Source organism: Sinocyclocheilus anshuiensis, unplaced genomic scaffold (genome assembly GCF_001515605.1).
Source record: "Sinocyclocheilus anshuiensis isolate Anshui unplaced genomic scaffold, SAMN03320099.WGS_v1.1 scaffold139, whole genome shotgun sequence".
Lineage (NCBI taxonomy): Eukaryota > Metazoa > Chordata > Actinopteri > Cypriniformes > Cyprinidae > Sinocyclocheilus > Sinocyclocheilus anshuiensis.
Window position 1 is genome coordinate 472,950 of NW_015549566.1, and position 18,917 is coordinate 491,866.

General features: G+C 35.6%; 1 protein-coding gene across 2 annotated transcripts in view; it reads left to right on the forward strand.

The window, feature by feature from the left end:
- The window catches only part of LOC107657253 (sodium channel, voltage-gated, type III, beta), an 8,917-nt gene extending 6,569 nt beyond the window's left edge, over positions 1-2,348 (forward strand). For both annotated transcript variants that reach the window (XM_016445280.1, XM_016445281.1), the window contains exons 6-7: positions 157-238; positions 1,223-2,348. In XM_016445280.1, coding sequence (XP_016300766.1) covers positions 157-220 — 64 coding nt within the window. In that variant the 3' untranslated portion in view covers positions 221-238; positions 1,223-2,348. The remainder of the gene's footprint in view (positions 1-156; positions 239-1,222) is intronic.
- Positions 2,349-18,917: the final 16,569 nt, after the last annotated feature.

Here is an 18,917-nt window from a genome sequence, read left to right on the forward strand (position 1 = left end):
CACGCACGCACACACACACACACACACACACACACACATATATATATATATATATATATATATATATAATTTTTATTTTCGGGTGAACTATCCCTGACTAAGTTGGTGCAGCAGTGCACCCTCAACTCTTTTTCTTTTGTACCCTTGTGTCTACAGGACAGACTACTTAGCCATTCCCTCTGAAAATAAAGAAAACCCCGGCCCTGCTGTAACGGAATAAAAGTCTCACACCATTACGGTATTTTTGAATTTACCTCTCAATTAGAAACATCATCAACAATTCTCCGCTCATCCCAAGTAGCTGACTAGAACCCTTCCACCATCGCTGTCTGTTCCTCTCATTTCTTGTCCACATCCTCTCTTAACATCACCGGATCTTCATTCCCATCCACTCAAACACATGCCACTCCTCTGTTCATTGCCATATCTGTCCAGCAATTACTAACCTCAGCTGATCTCTCAAGATAATTCATTAGTACAGCAGCGGTAATGCTGAGGTCAGGGTTTGTTCTCTTTGTAAACTCCTTGATCGATGATTTTACGTTGTTTGAAGTGATTTGAAATGTGAGAATGCATATATAGATGTGATATGACAGGGATCCATTTATTCTTAATTGCCTTGCTTGTTTTTTTTTTTTTATTATTATTATTTTATTTCTATGCAGCTTCCTGCAGTGTCATCTGATATGTTTTATCAGAACTCGAGTGATTTGTAATTTGAGGAGGACTTTTTGTTGTTGGTGGGGGTTATGTAACTTCTGATGGAAAATAGTGTGGAATGTTTTAGAAACATGATTTGATTTGTGGAAGTGCAGATATTTATTAATGGAACACAACTGCATTTCTAAAAACGTGTTCTACTACTAATTTAATTTTAATATTAATTGTAATTTATAACAATTTCATAATTATATATATACAGTGGTGTGAAAAAGTGTTGGCCCCCTTCCTGATTTCTTACTTTTTTGCATGTTTGTCACACTTTAATGCTTCAGATCATCAAACAAATTTAAATATTAGTCAAAGATAACACAAGTAAACACAACATGCAGTTTTTAAATGAAGGTTTTTATTATTAAGGGAAAACAAAATCCAAAACTACATGGCCCTGTGTGAAGAAGTGTTTGCCCCTCTGTTAAAACTGTGGTTTATCACACCTGAGTTCAATTTCTCTAGCCACACCCATAAGATAGCCAAATCTGGACACTGCTTTCTGTTTCAGGTACTGACGATTCTTAATAGCAACCGGTTTAAAATGGAGAAACCAGGAAACCTGCCAAATCAAATCCCTCTTGTCTTGATAATGTGATATGTGGAAGAAACTCTCGACTGGTTCATTATCTCCCACTGTCTCGATGGAGGTCAGCAGTAACACACATCTAATCTCAGACTGATGAGGATCTCTATGTGTCTGTCCTCAACTTTTGCCTTAGTAGAGACACAAATACAGCAGCCTGGAGCTGAAGAGCTATCATACTGCCTATACACGCACTTTTCTTAACCAAATGCCAATCATTACTGTCACAATGCCCATGTGAGCCTTTCCCTCTTTGGTATACGCTGTTCTTACTCTTTTGATAGAAATAGATGAAGATAAGTCTGGATTCCAATTAGACTTGGTTTTTATCCTCATATTTTCTATAAAAAGGAATCCCATTATAGTATTTTGTGTTTTTATTGCTTTTTATTTTAAAAGAAACTTTCAAGTCACTCAGCTTTGCCACTTTGCAATCAATAATCAGTGAAACTGAGGTAAACAGCTGTAATACAGCAGCGTGATCGAACACATGTTGTCATTTGTGTTTACATTGGTAATTGCAGTCAGTTTGTGTTCTGAATGATATTGCAGCATTAAAGCCAGTTCTTGGGATTAATACTAGCACTAGACTGAATTGCATACACTATTCCAACAATGGCAGTTTGTACTGAAGCCACATTGCAACCTGTTGTTATTGTTCAGTGATGTTTAGCAGCAGCCGTGAGATCTGTATACCTTAAACCTTTGCTTTATGATTCTACACGCTCATTTCAGATTGACTGTGAATAGTTGGTTGGAAGTAGTAACACAATTTCTTCAGCTGTTAAAATAACACTCGACTTTGTGTTTGTACTACCTTTTTTCACTGTTGGTGTTATGAATTTATACATTTGGATTTTTTCCTTTGTCTTCTTTTTTTTTGTAATTTCCATTGGTGCCGGCTTGTCTCTGTTAACTTTTGCATTGCTTAATATAGGTCATGGTTGCCACCGCAGAAACACTGCGCTTGCTCTGCCCTGTTAAAATGGAGCTGCTCATCACTTGTCAAAGCTTGTCATGTATATTAAACCAGGTGATGCATTCCAAAAAATGTCTGACTGCTTATTATTACATATATATATATATGTTTCCTAAAGAAATTTAGCTGGTATGCATGATCACATAGACTGAACAGATATTCTAGAGTTACATAATGAATATGTAATTCTGTTAATGAACAAAGAGGGCGTGCTGTATTATCAACAACGGTCTTTGTCTCCCTCTGTAGTTCATACAGTGTAAATGCAGTTGACTCATGTAGACGTTTTTCATAGGTAATAAATAACCTTTTGGGATCTCCTTTTGTTTTGGTGTACCCGATTTGGGGATTTAAAACTCACATTACTTTCAGTTTATTCACATTTAATTAATAGTTTAGAACAGTTAAGATAAAAGCAACTTCTTGTCATGCATGACAGATACAGACCTCATTCTTAACGTACTGTGGCCCCAAGAAGTGGGCTATTTTATATTTATTTCTCTCAGAACTACAATTTTCTAGCCATTTTTCAACCAACTGACGTGACCTTGATGTGAATGTAAATCTCATTAACTAAGAATGTGTTCTACTGTTAAAAAATGACTTAAATTGTATTGCAATTTAAATGTTGTTACATTTTGCACAACGCAGACAGTAACACCACAGACAAATCTAGACTTTCATAAAGTAGGGACTGCCATCATGATAGTTCAAGATGCAACACTGTTTTTTTGTTACACATGAAATTTCTCTTAACCAAATGAAGGTTAACTCAATGAACCCTCTGGTTCTCTTCAGTCATTATTTGACTACAAATATCATAAAAATAACATAGCAACCTCAAATTTGGAACACAACTTGTTTAGATTTATGGCTTTGATTTTCCTCACAGATTTAGAGTTAAACGTTTTGGAAAATATAAATTTCATATAAAATGTTAACATTTCATAACAATGAACCTAAACTTCTATAACTTTTTATAATTTCACTTTTTTTCTTTTATGCAATTGTGTTCCATTAGTAATCTACCAAGTGTCTTCTATAAAAAGAGAATTAAATTCAATTAAAAAAAATCAATTTTTGTTAAAGTTTTTTGTTTGTTTGTTATTTTAGTACATCAAGCTAAAATAAATAAGAAATGTTTTCATTGGCAACTAGCTAAAATAAAATAACTTTTAAGTTTCTATATATATTATTTCAGTTAACATTTCATTTCAAGTAATGAAAAGGTTTTATATGGTTTTAGTTAACTATAATAACCCTGTGTCGACATACTCATGGGCATTTTATAAACTGACAACTGCAGACATATTTCTGCTATGAGTTATTTTACCACAGGAGTGCAATGCTTTTATTTTGAGTACGACAAACAATAGGCTACCACTAAAAACATTGTGGGTAATCGACTTCTCTCACGATGATCTGTAGTGTTAAACAACACGTTTATAAGATCATGGTCTTAGAACATCACTCTCAGGGAAAAAACATCCAATAGACTCATTCCACACATACAATGAAAGACCAAGTCCTGTCATATGTTTTGGCCTCGGGGCTGACATTTGTAAAGTGGTCCCTAGAAAAAACATCTGAAAACAAAGGTGCTGCGGGTGTCTCTTACCTCGCTCAGCGTTGTACATTTGATCCTGCCTTTGTCAACGTCCTTTGATGTGTCCTTCTGGGGCTCCTTATGACAATATGTGCAGGAGAGTTGCTTCTCAGTGTGCTCTTCTTAAATTAAAAAGGACTGTTTGTTTTGTCGGGTAATTGCCTCTCAAAGTTCAGAGATTTGGTACAGAAGAAAGGCAAATAGAGTCCCGCTGATTAAAGTGCTCTCAGAACATTCCTTACAAAGCGTGAGTCCCTACTGAACTCATTTTAAGACACGGTACGGTGGAATGTATTTTCAACTCAGAGATCTGTAAGATTAAATAATGGCAGAGAATAAGAAAGAGGCAGAAAACTATTTCTTAGAAATTGAGAAGATCTATCATGACCAAAAACTAGAGGGGGCTGATCTGTTGCTCTGCAGGCCAGGGAGAAAAACCAACGCACCTCAGTGAGTTCACTCTGATCTGATTCGACCTGCTGGAGCCTCATTGCGGTTTCTCTCTCTCTCTCTTAGCAAGAAGCACGAACTACTGTATAAAAGGACATCATTACTGTTAGGGTGTTGGAGGGGAAAATACCTTCTCACCGCTTAAATTATTTTCTCACCTATTTCCTTACTTTCACTGTCGACTCCACGGAAACGCTTTATGAGTCCACTCTTTCACTGTAAATGAAACCGGCGCTACTTTCACATTTCGCATCACTCCGCGGACTCGCTCTCTGCCGTTTCATACAAACAAAACTGCCCCTATTTTGGTATCTTAATTATCGATTGTAATGAAAGCACAGAGCACTAACATAATTATTTTTGTAATATAATTTCAGATTTTCTTGTTGTTAAAGCAATTGTTTTGTACATTGCAGTGGACTATTTTTAGCGGAAGCTTTAACAAGTTAACAGTTGTATATCTTCTTTTATATTCCACAGAAAAAAGGGATTCATAAGGTTTGTAACAACATAAGTATGAGTAAATTATGAGAGAATTTTTGTTTTTCAAGTGAAAAGTTCCATTTACTTTTGAATAATAAATAATAATCCCATCAAATAAAGGTTCCAAAAGGTTTCCACAGCGATGCCATAGACGAGAAATTTTCCCCAAAAAACCGTTCAGTAAACATTTTTTTTTCATAGTGTGAAGAAAATTTTTCATTAGGCTATAAATAACAATTTGTGCAATGGAAAGGTTCCATAATGCAAATAAAGAACCTTTTTTGTATTATTTATTTATTTTGAAGTGTTGTCACCACACATACTGTGATAGGATAAATTGTATACATTTTTTTGACTGTGAAAGTCTGCATGAAAGAAAGAGTTTGTCTACAAGAATAACAAATTATGATTATGACTTTCAGGCTTAGAAATATGCAATAGCCTACACACTGACACTTGTACAGGTTCTTTAAAATCAAATGTAAAAATTATAATTCATTAACTGCAAAAGGAATTTCATCCAAATATGAAATAACTTACCCTATCAATTTATAGCTTCAATAAAAAGTGAATTACATACTGCCTGTGGTCAATGTCAGGTTTTCAGAAAGCAAGGCAATGGGCTTCTAGACTTCGAGTAATTGGAGCTCAACGTCATGGTGACTGCCCTTGGGCCCCAGTTTTACATAAGCTTAAATTACAGTAATGCAGTCACCCATGCCCAGCATGTTGTCATCGCAAACCATAAAACATAAAATAAGACATTCATCTAAAACACGCCTCCGCTTCTCACGCAAACAGACTCTTCTGAGAGTGAGCTGAATTACGTTTACAGCCTCAGCATTGAATTAATCTAATTTAAATCTACACTAATGAGAATATTGCAGTGAGAGACAACAGAGTTCTTGCTTTATTTAATTAAGAACAAGAAATGAATCCTTAAGAGGACTTTTCCCCGTGCTCTGAGAAGCGTTGTCATTTTAAAAACCACCTTCCACAGAATCGCATTGTTAATAGCCTACGGAATCATTTCAGATCCTTTTAGAAATGCTTTTCACTCAAATGTTCCTAGGATGTTCTGCCGTTACTTTATTTCTCTGTTCCACACTCTATCAATTTCACAGAAAGTTAGTAACGGTCTCTCATACTGTCCTCCGCTTGTACGCAAAGATTATTTTCAAGCTTTGTTGTGTAACTCTGTTTTTGAAAAATTACTGTCAAAGTGTCACCACGGACAAGAGTCATCGTAAGCAGCTTGCTTAAACCCGCCGTATTTTTCTATTTGTAGCACTCTCACCTGCTTTCACCCCTATATGAGCATGTTCTGCATACTAAGATCTCAGAGTGGGAAAACAACAATGGTCTGAGCAATCTGTTATGTTGCTCTGTTTCTTTGGACACCTGAAGGAGTTTGTGACTCTGGAATAGGCTACTTTTGGAATTGGTTGGTCTGCACAGTAATTGTGTATGTAAATTGTTTTGTTGCAAGGTAATAGTGAAATCACTGGCTTAAAACGTCAGAAAGCATGAATCAGCAGAACACACACATACAAATCAACACATCAGCTTCTGCCTTTCTCTAATTTATTTAATCTGTATTTAAAATCCAGCCCAGTGTTGCCTTAAACAAAAAGAGCATTAACAACCCAGGCCACATTGGTAATGAGTGTCACAGATACAGCGTGGACTACAGCACATGGTGACGTATGTGCTCTATTGTTAGTGTAATGAACACCTGGACATCAGTATAGTGCTAAATCACATACGGAGAAGCAGCCACTCTTCACATCTGTATCACTGAAACTCAAGAGGCTTCCCTTTTAAAATGAAATCTTTGTAGTTAGGAATTAAACATCAGCAACACTGATAATGTATTTTATGCCAACTTTGGAGCTCACACTGTACACTATAAGTATGGAATAATTTTAATTGTTTTTGAAAGAAGTCTCTTATGTTCACCAAGGCTGCATTTATTTCATGAAAACATTATATGGAGCATATTATTACAATTTAAAATAACTAAAATAACTAATAAGTAAAATATCTGTTCTATTTCAATATATTTTAAATGTAATTTGTTCCTGTAATGGAAAAGCTGAATTTTCAAGCAGCATTACTTCATGTTAATACTTAATCCTGAACTACTGAATTACTACATGATCCTTCAGAAATCATTTTAATATGCTGATTTGGTGCTCAAGAAACATTTATTATTATCAACGTTAAAACAGTTGTGCTGTGTAATATTTTTGTCAAAACTGTGTTGCATTTCACTCTTACCAGCACTCACACACATCATCAACACATCTCTACTCACAGGCACCTTCCCCACTGCATTTAAGCAGGCTCGGGTAACCCCACTGCTAAAAAAAAAACCTACATTGAACACTTCACTTACAGATAGCTACAGACCTGTCTCTCTCCTTCAATTCATTGTGAAAACCCTCGATTGAGTTGTTTTCAATTAGGTATCATTGTTTCTTTCACAGAACAACAAACTGGACGCTAACCAGTCAGGTTTCAGGAGTGGACATACAACTGAGACTGCGCTACTGTCAGTCACTGAAGCCCTGCGGATTACAAAAGCTGATTCCAAATCATCCTTTCTTATTCTGCTGGATCTATCTGCTGCTTTTGACACTGTCAATCATCAGATCCTCCTGCCTGCCCTCTCATTACTGGGCATCACAGGGATTCCACTTCGCTGGTTTGAATCCTATCTCACTGGTAGGTCTTTCAGGGTGGCCTGGGGAGGGGAGATATCCAAAGCACATCAACTGGTCACTGGGGTTCCTCAGGGATCAGTTCTTGGACCCCTCCTCTTCTCCATATACACTACATCACTGGGTCCCATCATACAGGCACATGGCTTCTCTTACCATTGCTATGCTGATGACACACAGCTCTATCTCTCATTTTAACCAGATGATCCAACAGTAGCTGCATGGATCTCAGGCTGCCTGGTGGACATCTTGGCATGGATGAAAGAACATCACCAACATCATGTGCATAACTTATCCCGCCAGAATTTCATTAAGTGCCATGATTAAAAATAATAAGCCCTCCTTGAGGGAAACTGATATTGCTCTTGATTACAATTTTTCATTAATTGCCGCTAAGGTACATTTCTTTAAGATTATTCAGTGAAAGCATGTGGTCAGTATGTGGTCCATGTAGCGCACTGGGTAAAGGTTTTAACAATTCGAGTGTCGATGAAGCCAACTTGACCAAATTGAAGAGTCCAATTAAAATCCATAAAAGATTATGAAACTTTCAGACAGTTACGCCTTCACGTTCTCAGACAACCAGCTGATATCACAGCAGGAGTGAAAGGAAAGGTTCCTTCTTTGATGATTATTTTATTATACTTCATAGTAAAGCCTAGCAGTGGTCTCCAGTATACCCTAAATCTATCAAATCTAGATCAAATATCTTTATATCATATGTTTTTATATGCCAAAAGTGATATAATGTATATAGTATACTATACAGTATGTACTGTATATGTATACACTACTGTTCAAAACTTTGGGATTGGTAAGATTTAAAAAAAACAATTTGGTAACACTTTCTATGAAGCCCGTATTTATAATACATTATAAGGGTATTCTTAAGGCATTATAATAAATGCATAATGCATTATAAAAAACCTTATAATCTGTTGTATCATCTCATGAATATTAATAAGAACAGTTTTAATATATTATAATATTAACTTATTTGTGGTTATAGCTTTTAAGAGTATGATGATTTATAACACAATGAACACATTGCATCCACTTTTACAATGGATTATATTTCTCATAGTTATAATGTATTATAAGTCTCATATCTTGCCATTTTTCTTATGCTACTTTACTTAAAGCGGTCAAAGACCACTTATAAGTAGTAATAATAATAATAATAATGATAATAATAATAATAATAATAACATTTTTTTCTCTCAGTCATAAGATCAGATATCAGATCAGATGTATGTGTAATATGACACATTTGCTTTGAACTATTTTTATTGTAATATCAGTTTGATTATTTTGATGGTACCCTTTAAACAGCTGTTGATAAGTAACTCTGCAACTACATATCAACTAGCGGTCATTAGAGTATTAGTATGTCTGCTACTGTAAATATATGCTAACACTTTATTTTGATGGTCAACCAACAGATAAACTGACTATAAGTGTCTTTACAAGTACGTCAACTTATTCTACCATACTAAATTCTACCATTCTTGAGCATACTAATACTCTAATAGAGTTAGTTGGCCTGTAAGTGTTACCAAATATTTTTTAAAAGAAGGCTCTTATGCTCACCAAGGCTGCATTTATTGAATCAAAAACACAGTAAAAAGCCTTTAAAAATCCTCTTTTCTATTTAACAGTTTTATGTATATATATTATTTTACAGTATTATTTGATGAATAGAACATTCCAAAGAACAGCATCAATTTGGCATAGAAATCTTTTGAAACAATATAAATCTCTCTCTCTACAGAATACATAAAACACGTATTATGAATATTATTATGCAATTTATATTATAGTGTATAACTTGTGCTTTAATATTCAGTAGCTTTTCAAAACTGCAGTGGGATTGAAGCAGTGGCTTATGCATGTGTACATCAAAACTACTCAGTTACTACTGAATATATTAGCCAACAGCTGTAATGAGGAAGAAATTAGTTAATAATGATCACATCTGTCAGACAACACTAGCTAGCTTCTGGGTGCCTTTGAAATGCTGGTCTGTGTAATGTTCTCATTTAATGGGGTTGTCATCCAAATAGCGTGCAAAATTGTGAAAAATGTGTTTTGAGAGGACAAGATGCTCAAACCAAGAGCTTGCATTATCACTTCTCATCTTATCGTAAGCATATTACATCAGTTTATGTATGGGCCACTAACTCGGTGGACGTCAGCTCTTTTTTGGGCTTGTAATGGTTTGAGATATCTTTACTTCAACACTCTGCTGCAGAGTCTGTGCTTATCCTCATAGAATAATAAATGATAGTAGAAGGGCTGCGACAGATTGCTCCTAAAATCTGCTGATGACTGAGGTTTTAATCTTTTGGATGACAGATATCAACCTTTGGTTTTTCATGGCACAAACTGAATCTGTTTACAGTACAGATTCAGCATAATGGGACAATTACAATAAACATTATCTGCACAATTTTAATTTGTGTGCAATCATGTTATCCTCAAATACATGTTATCTTGGTGAAATACACCCACTTCACTGCCAGAAATGAGCAATTAATTGGATTGCCACAGCTGGATTTCAGATTTTTTTGAACCTCCTAAAACCACCTTTGGTAGACTACATACTGCATGAGACTGATCTGTAAAATTAAATGTAACCCTATAGGTGTTTGTTTTTGATTTGTGATCTATCTTCACCATTTGGTGTCACTAGTCCTTAAGTTTCTCAGCCTGAAAGGAAGGATGAAAGCACAACATAGCATGATAAGCCATGTTGGTTTTTCTTTCTCATGGCTTGATGTTGCACTTTTTTTTTTCTTTTTTTTTTTTTTGATAGAATTGAAAATAATGTTTGCTTTTGTAAATCACCTGTTGAATGTTTTTTATGATTATTGCACTGATGACTCAGTAAACATCATTTGTCACAATAAGGTGTCTTGACAATTTAGATTTATCTTTTTTATCCACATGGCTTTGCTCTCAGAATGTGTGTTTGTAGCATATGCTTCTTGAATCATAATGCATAGCTATCCAAAAGCCAAACAAATGACTTTAGAAGAAGAAAAAATATGTAAATGAGTCAATTTATTAGCATTTCAATAAAAGAACATTTCACTCCACTGAGACTTTTGGATTTCACCACTACAAAAACCAATCCTTTCAGAGACAGAAGAAAACATCATATAGATTATAAGTGGCTCTGAAACTCACTAATTAACCAAAATGAGTTGGGTTTTTAAGAAACTCACTGTGACCAGTGAATGTGAAACCAGTTGTCCCTTTGAAAGGATCAGTGTTGAGAGATTAACTCTGGCTAACATGAAAATGCTGGATTTCAATCCATTCAAAGGAGTACAAGCAATTTAAACACTTGGCATGGGTTCTCTGCTTTGCCTCCGATTCCCTTGTGGTGCAAAACTAAGTAGCTTTGGATATTGGCAGGGAGGAAACTATTCTTAAGCTTCCTGAGCAATGGTTCAGTGCTGGTGTTAACCTTTCTGTCCTGACTTTTTGGGAGTACAGTCGCCCAGTAAGTTTAGCAGGACAGTCGATTTGCCCTGCTCAGTATTAACTCGGTCATGCACCTGAGGTTTATAGCTTTGGAACAGGAACAAATAAAGAAGAGAATCATTTTAAATGGACAATAAATAACTAAGCAACATTCAGTTCCCAAAAAACTTGCTGTTTACTTAAAAATCTGTCAACATCTCGTATGGAAGAGTTTCATATTCTATATCAAGAGTGTCCAATATGTGTATTAAGTGATGTATTGAATTTCCACTGGATTTTTTTAAAGGGGTCATATGATGCTGCTAAAAAGAACATTATTTTTTGTATTTGGTGTAATGAAATGTGTTTATGCGGTTTAAGGTTAAAAAAACATTATTTTCCACATACTGTACATTATTGTTTCTCCTCTATGCCCCGCCTTTCTGAAACGCGTTGATTTTTACGAAGCTCATCGGTCTAAAAAAGCGAGATGTGCTGTGATTGGCCAGCTATCCAGTGCATTGTGATTGGCCAAATACCTCAAGCGTGTGACGGAAATGTTACGCCCCTACCATACTGTGATGATGCCCTGTCAGGACGGAGCGATGATTCAAAAACATGAAAACCCATTATAAACGAGGCATTTACAGATCTTCTTTATGCACCAAGAGCTTGTAACACTCCAAAGAGAAAGGAAAAATTTAAATCGCATCATATGACCCCTTTAATATTTCAAAAACGTGAACAAGGATCAAGCACTCTCTGAGGAAAGGTTAATCACAGGACTTCAGCCCTGCTTCAGAGCTGAAGTACTGTGATTGTTTCAGTAAGGTATTATGAGATAAGATTCCGTCAGAGGATGTGACCTTCAGCTCCATTAAACATTCAGTCAGTCACCTTGTGCTCAAATACCTCTAATTAGACCAAAGTGCTCTAAAAATCATCACACTGGATACCCTAGCCCAAAATGTACAATAAATTTGGTGCTAACCTGTGCACTTGAAGGATTTACAGAAATCCCTTGTGTATATGAGTTACAGTCATGAGGACATAAAATGATACTGAAATGTATATTGCAGTTGAATGGGCTGGTTAGCATAATTGCCTCCTGATGGTAGATGTTGTAACTATGGAAGCCTGTTTCCATCACGGAATAAAGAAATAAAAATGGGTAACAGCAACTCTTTTTGCTAGATAAGATTAGAATTGCTAGATATAAGATCAGAATTTTGACTTTTATTCTCTGAATTCTGAATTTTTTCTTGCAATAGCGAGTTTATATTTTACAATTCTGACAATTCACAATTATAAACTCACAATTATGAGTTAACATGTCGTAATTATGAGTTATAGTTTATCTTGCAATTCTGATGGTTTTTCTCAGAATTGTGAGATAAAAAGTTGCAATCACCTTTTATTTTATTTTTTTATTCCATTGTGGAAATGGGCTTCCATATGTAACAACACTATCTGGCTGCAATGGTCTCCATTGACAGCCATTCAGCTTATTTCAATTTCTGATGATGTAGATGCAAGCAACATTTTAAATGCGAATCTTTCTTTCTATTATAGTGGATATTTCACCAGGGCCAATTTCACATAGCATAATTCTGGATGGTGCTACGGCAGATGAATTGAATGCTACGGATAGCTTTCTCTAGGTATTATAGACCTACTTTAAGCATTCAGGAAGAAACTGACAAAATAAAAATCCATCAAATGTGTATTTTACATCATGCCACATCAACCCTAAAGTCACCACAGAACAGATCACCAGACCTCACAGTCTGCTTACACCAACCTCACTGAAATATTCAAGTCCATTTCGAAGCCCAGTATGTTTAACAAGATCTTAGTTGCCTGGCATTTTCTCCGACACAGCCGAGTCGATGCTTTCTGCCCTGCTCCCTACAGCAGTTCATTTCACTATTCAATCATTACTGGGTTCATTGAACTATGAAAAGTGTGATGCAACTCAAACAGCAGTTGATGAAACAAGTATGAGTTAACACAGAAAGGTGAAAACACAGAAAGGTGTTTTCGTGTTTTTTGTCTTGTGAGTCGCAGTGTTTTTGTACGTATTCGTCGCGTCTATCTGTCTCTAAGCGCGCATACAGTCGTGAGTTTCTGCTCGATGTATGCAGAACCACATTTTTAGAGTTAAACTGCGCATGCCGAAGAGCTGCGGGATCTCGGTCTGCTCCGGAGGCCCACACCATCACCGACCCCCACTACTGCATCTCGCCCACAGCGGAGGCGCCACAAGCGGCGTGAGAGGAAGCAGAAGAGGGGTAAGCGCGGAGGTATCCGGGCTAGGCTAGCGGCTAACCCACACAAGCCAGCTATCCCCACCATCGTACTGGCTAACGTACGCTCTTTGGACAATAAACTGGACTACATCCCAAGATACACAGACTTGACTTGACTTGACTTGACTTGATGAACACATCACAGCATAGAGCGCCTTCATCTGGCTCCCAATTACACAGGGACGTTAAGTGTTGAGCACGCCCAGCTTTCACAACGCTGAAGGTCATGGTGTTCCCAAACTCTGCCTTCTCACTCCCATCTGCCAGCATCCCACTGATATATATATTTTTAAATGTACAACACACCTGCCAGACTTCACCCATGTGTGTGAAAACTGTTGGAGCATCAATATTGTCAACTGGACCACAGGCTGTTATGCTTTTAGTTTCACCTTTTTGATTTCCAGTAAAAGATTAATAACGTTCAACCAATCTTATGTGAACAATAAAATACATTTACCTAAGAAACAAAAAAGATTAGACTTTTGTCTTTTTAAAGCATAAATCTCACTACATTTTATTACACATATACTGTACATAAAACATTTTCTCCAATAATATAAGAAAAATAAATTCAAGGTTCAATGTTTTTTAAGGTTTGCTTCATGAAAACAAGTCTTTATAGACTACCTTTTGCAATCTTGCTTTTAAATGTATCTTTTTTTAAATTGGTCTGGAAAAAACTCCAGATGGCAATAGGTGAGAAAGTGCCTGAGCCTGAATCCTTTTATGAACTCCTCCCCACTTCGTCCATACAATTAATGAAAGCTTGAATGTACGGAGCCCCTAAAGGGACATGGTGATAAAAAAAATAAAAATAATAATAATTATAAAAAATAAATAAAAAATTAGATGGGAGAAAAATTATATTTCAATGCTTTTGCATTCAAGTATTGCGTTCTCTTGCAAAATGATTGTGCTCCTCATGCAGAGAAACTTTGCGTTTTGTAAAACCTTTACATTTTGCGAGCAAACACAAAGATTCTCTGGGGAAGGCAAAAGTTTTGCAAGCAAATACAAAAGCATCGAATGTTGCATAAAAGCAATTTAATTTTTTTTTATATAATGTTTGCTCCCATCTCATTTTACCATCACCATGACTCAGTAGAATTGTGCAAAACCAGTGTGTGTGTGTGTGTGTGTGTGTGTGTGTGTGTGTGTGTGTATTTCCAAAAGAAATAACTACAGTAATCAGAACTAATTCAATGTAGTATGTTATATTTTAACGTGGTGTGCATTGTACATGGTATATTTTTGCAAACAGTGAATGCTGAAAAGCTGTTTTTGAACTGAAGAGTAATTTTTCAAGTACAATGTAGTACAGTGACTTCTTATAAATTAAAATATCAAAGAAAATATTATTCTTTATAGAAACTTCTTTTCTGGAGTGTATGATTAATCTCACATGAGTAATATTCAGCTGTTGTAGTTGTTTTTCTAAAGGAACCTTTTTAAGGTGTGTCAGTCCTCCTGCTGACACACAAACCATTAAACGCTCTGCGGGACACTGAGAAAGAGAAAATAAGTTAATGTATGGGAAGCGTTATTCAACAGAGCAGTCGGTCTGATTTGTTATAAAAATGGATGACAACACTTGTCAGTTACCCATAGCCAACGTAGTTGTGAATTTTATAATGACATTCTAGGAGGTGGTTGAATTTTACATTGTGGCAGAGGTAGAGTTTTTAGACTTACACAGATAAATTGTCAGAGCCAGATACATCACTTTGGGCCTGCTTTATCACACTCACCCTGTTTGCATGCATTAATGTTCCTCTATCAATAGAAAACAGACATTCAGGTTGAGCTAGATAAAAAAAAATTAAAACTAATAAGTAGAAATAATCAATCTTATATGCTTTGTATTATCTCGATCAGCCCATCCTCCATCTTCGCTTTTTAAAGAGCTTTGCTGTCTCCGATTCATTCTTGCATATCACAGAAAAGAAGGATAAGACTCGTGTTTCCTCGGTACAGTTTTATCTAACTCTTACTTATCGTTTAGCAGCAGCAGGCTCACAGCCTTGACAGCACAGCACAGCTTAACAGGCTTAAAAAGGCAGATGCACGGTCAGAGCCAGATCACCACGTTCTGGGTCAAAGACCTGGATGTGATGAGGGAGATCTGGGATGCCTGGCAGATGTTCTCTTATCAAAAACTCAGCCATGATCTCCCTTTGAAAGCCATCCTTAGCAAATTAATGCTGTTTAGTGTGGGATGAGAGAACATGACAAGGAATATGGCTGCATTTGGTTAATGAATAACTTAGTATTGATTGATTGATTGATTGATTGATTGAAGTCTCATGCTTTTTAAAAAAAAAGTTGGACGTCTTTGACAATTGCACATCTGCATTTTCACATGCACACTCACTTTTGCGTCGTTTCGAACAAGATGCGGCATTCTAAAAAAATGTGCCAGTCATCTTGAATTGAGACCTTGCATTTTTCATACAGAATGCCTTCAATGTTTAAAAACATGAAGCACAGGACAGTGGAATAAAATAAACAATCAAACAAACAAAAGTCTAAAGTGTCACGTTTTGCCTGTTTTGTGATCAGAGACTCTTAGTTTAAAATGTATTTAGTTCCATTGTTCCTGGTTTCCCTTTTCCTGTGTTTAGTTCCTGTTTTGTTGGTTCCATAGGTTTATAAGTATGTTCTCATTTGTTGCTATAGTTACCAATTTAGTTCACCTGTGTCTTGTTTAGTTGCTTGTTTATTCCTGTATACTTATTCCTCAGTTTCAGTTGTTCCTTTTTTGTTTGTGTTCATGTAAGAGTTTGTTTGCTAATCTCCTACATTTTCTTGGCGCTCCTCAGTACTTTGGGTTGGATTAATAAGGATATCACATGTATGTAGATTTTCACCTCACCTGCTGCTTTCCTTCCTGCAGACAACCCGTGACATAAAGATGCATTGAAATTATTTTAACGTGAGCACTGCATTTTTAAAAAGCTGTGTTATGCATGAAATTGTACAAAAAGACGTGTGGAAGTTTCTGTGTGAACAGCCCCTAGCACATTTTTTTTATTATTATTTTTTATTTTTTTTGTGAACCGTCCATTAAACATTGCGCATCTCCGAACAGCATGTAATAGTGGTGAATGGTGATGCATTCTGAATAAAGCTGCATTTTTAAACAAGTTGGTTAAGTGAATGATTTAAATGACTCTAATAAAAAAGTGGTCATTTGGCACCACCTGCTTGCATTAGGATGTAATCTGCAGAAAGAGTCAAATCCTCACATAGCCTATAGATATAACTCTATATAAAATTACTATATGTTACGTGTATGTATAACATTGTTATATAGATATTTTCAATCTATATTTTTGATTTTAACACTAAAAGTTCAATGAACAATCAATCTCCACACACCTGACGGCAATTGATAGGTGCATAGGAGACAAAGACCACAAAGATCTTCATCAGGTTTGAAGATACCTGATGAAAGTCATGCGGCCGAAACGTTGTTTTTAAACTTTTTTGATACTTTTGCACTAATTGACAGTGTGCGGGAATTGCTTTCTTTTTCCTTGAACACTAAAAGTTCAGCCTAGGATACATCAGAAGAATCCTCTAAAACAAGATGTATAGTGCTGTACTGTATATTTAATATGGAACCAGTCACAACACAATGCAGTACAAGCTTGACGTTTTGAAGGATAAAAGTTATGATGTTTCTCTATGTTGCTATTGAGATTTAAAATTTACAAGGTAAAAGTCATCTTTAATGCATTTTTTTAACTCAATTTGTATTAAATTATAAATTATATTCCCCCAGCTATCAATCAGTGCATCACCAGCTAAATCTGTGAATGTGAAAAGACAAGAAGAAAACAAAGAAATCAATATTTGCCTCCTTAATTCTGTTTCTAATCTCATCCTTCTATCAGTACTCCAATTTTATTCTGTTCTGTCGGCACAATGATTCATTGACAGGAACAGGATTTACATTATATCAGCCTATGCCTTCATCAGATCTCTTCTTATAACCTCTTTGTTTGTAAATAAACAGTGAGGATCTAATCTGTTCACACTTAAAGTGGTCATATGATGCTTTTTTAAAGATCATTATTTTGTGTATTTGGTGTAACAGAATATGTTGACATGCTTTAATGTTCAAAAAACACATTATTTTTCAAATACTGTACATTATTGTAGGTCCTATATGCCCCGCCTCTCTCAACACTAACTGCGGTTACTGAAACCACGCCTTCTTTCTTTGCGTGCACATTTGGGCGCATTATGCAAATATTCCCACATAGTGAGGTAGATATGTAGGGGCGTGTTAGATGAGCCGTTTTAGGGGGGCATGGCAGAGTCTTAACTTTGATAAAGAATATCTCTTTGGTTTTGAGACTTTAGTCTTTGCAACTTCAGGGATCTTATCTATTCACAATCAGCTTGTAACACTCCAAAGAGAAAGGAAAACTTGAAATCGCATCATATGACCCCTTTAATGTATATTAATGAAGCCATGAACTGGATGCATGTTGTTAATATATAGCATCATTCATTAATATTGTAGGATATGTCCCAGATGCACTTACTGATGGAAATTAGTGATTTAGGATGATAAAGTCTAATGCCAAGAACTGCAGTTTTCATTGCTGAAGTATGAGCATTCATTATGATGAATCATTTCCTGCAATAAGATAGCAATCTTCCTGTTTAGCTAAATACTGAAGGTCACCATGGCCCTGTCACACCTCAACGTTGTGTAGTGACCAGTTTCTTTATGAAGATGAGTAATGTTGTTCGTAGACTCGGCTCAAACATTAATTTAAATCACCTTGGATCCAAACACTGGAATTATTTTCACTTACAGTATGTCATTCATCTCTATTACACTATCGAGGGTCAATTATTCCAGCAAAACAGGCTAAATGTATGTTCATTTATATGTGTATTATCACAAAAAGTTTGATAGAGTGAAATATGCATGATTTATTGCCATATCAGCTTAAAAAGGATTGTAAAGAACAGTGTAGTAAAGTAAAATGGTGCAAATTGATGTCAATCAAAAAAGGCTTGTTCAGCAATGTTGGCAAAATATATTTAATGCTTTTGGTGGATGAAAGTGATGGATTAACATTTTCTGTGGATCTTGTTTTGGTTTTAAAGGGACAGTTTAAATTTTTTTTAAGTAAATACATATTTTAAGAGGATAAAGACTCTTCCCTTCATTTTATTTATATAACTAAAAGGCTTGGAAAGACTGTTTGGTTTAAGCATGATGATCACCTGCGTTATGCTTGATTGTATGTAGACATAATATTGTATGTACAGACTATGAATGTAACAGAGTTTTATCTGTTTATTTGAAAAGGTATACATTTGTGTTACATTTTATTTATTTATTATGTTCATACGTATGTTTAGGATTTAATTATTATTATTAATATTTGTGTAATTTAATCATTCGTTTTGGTGGAAAGGGTTAATGTGGGGGAAAAAATTTAATTGTGCAGTTTGGATTAAATAGATTAAATACTGTATATGAATATGTAATGAATTAGATTAATTGCTTTTGCTGGTTTGGCACAGAGTTGACTGAACCGCATTATGGTGCTTTAAAGTTCCATTCACAGATAAA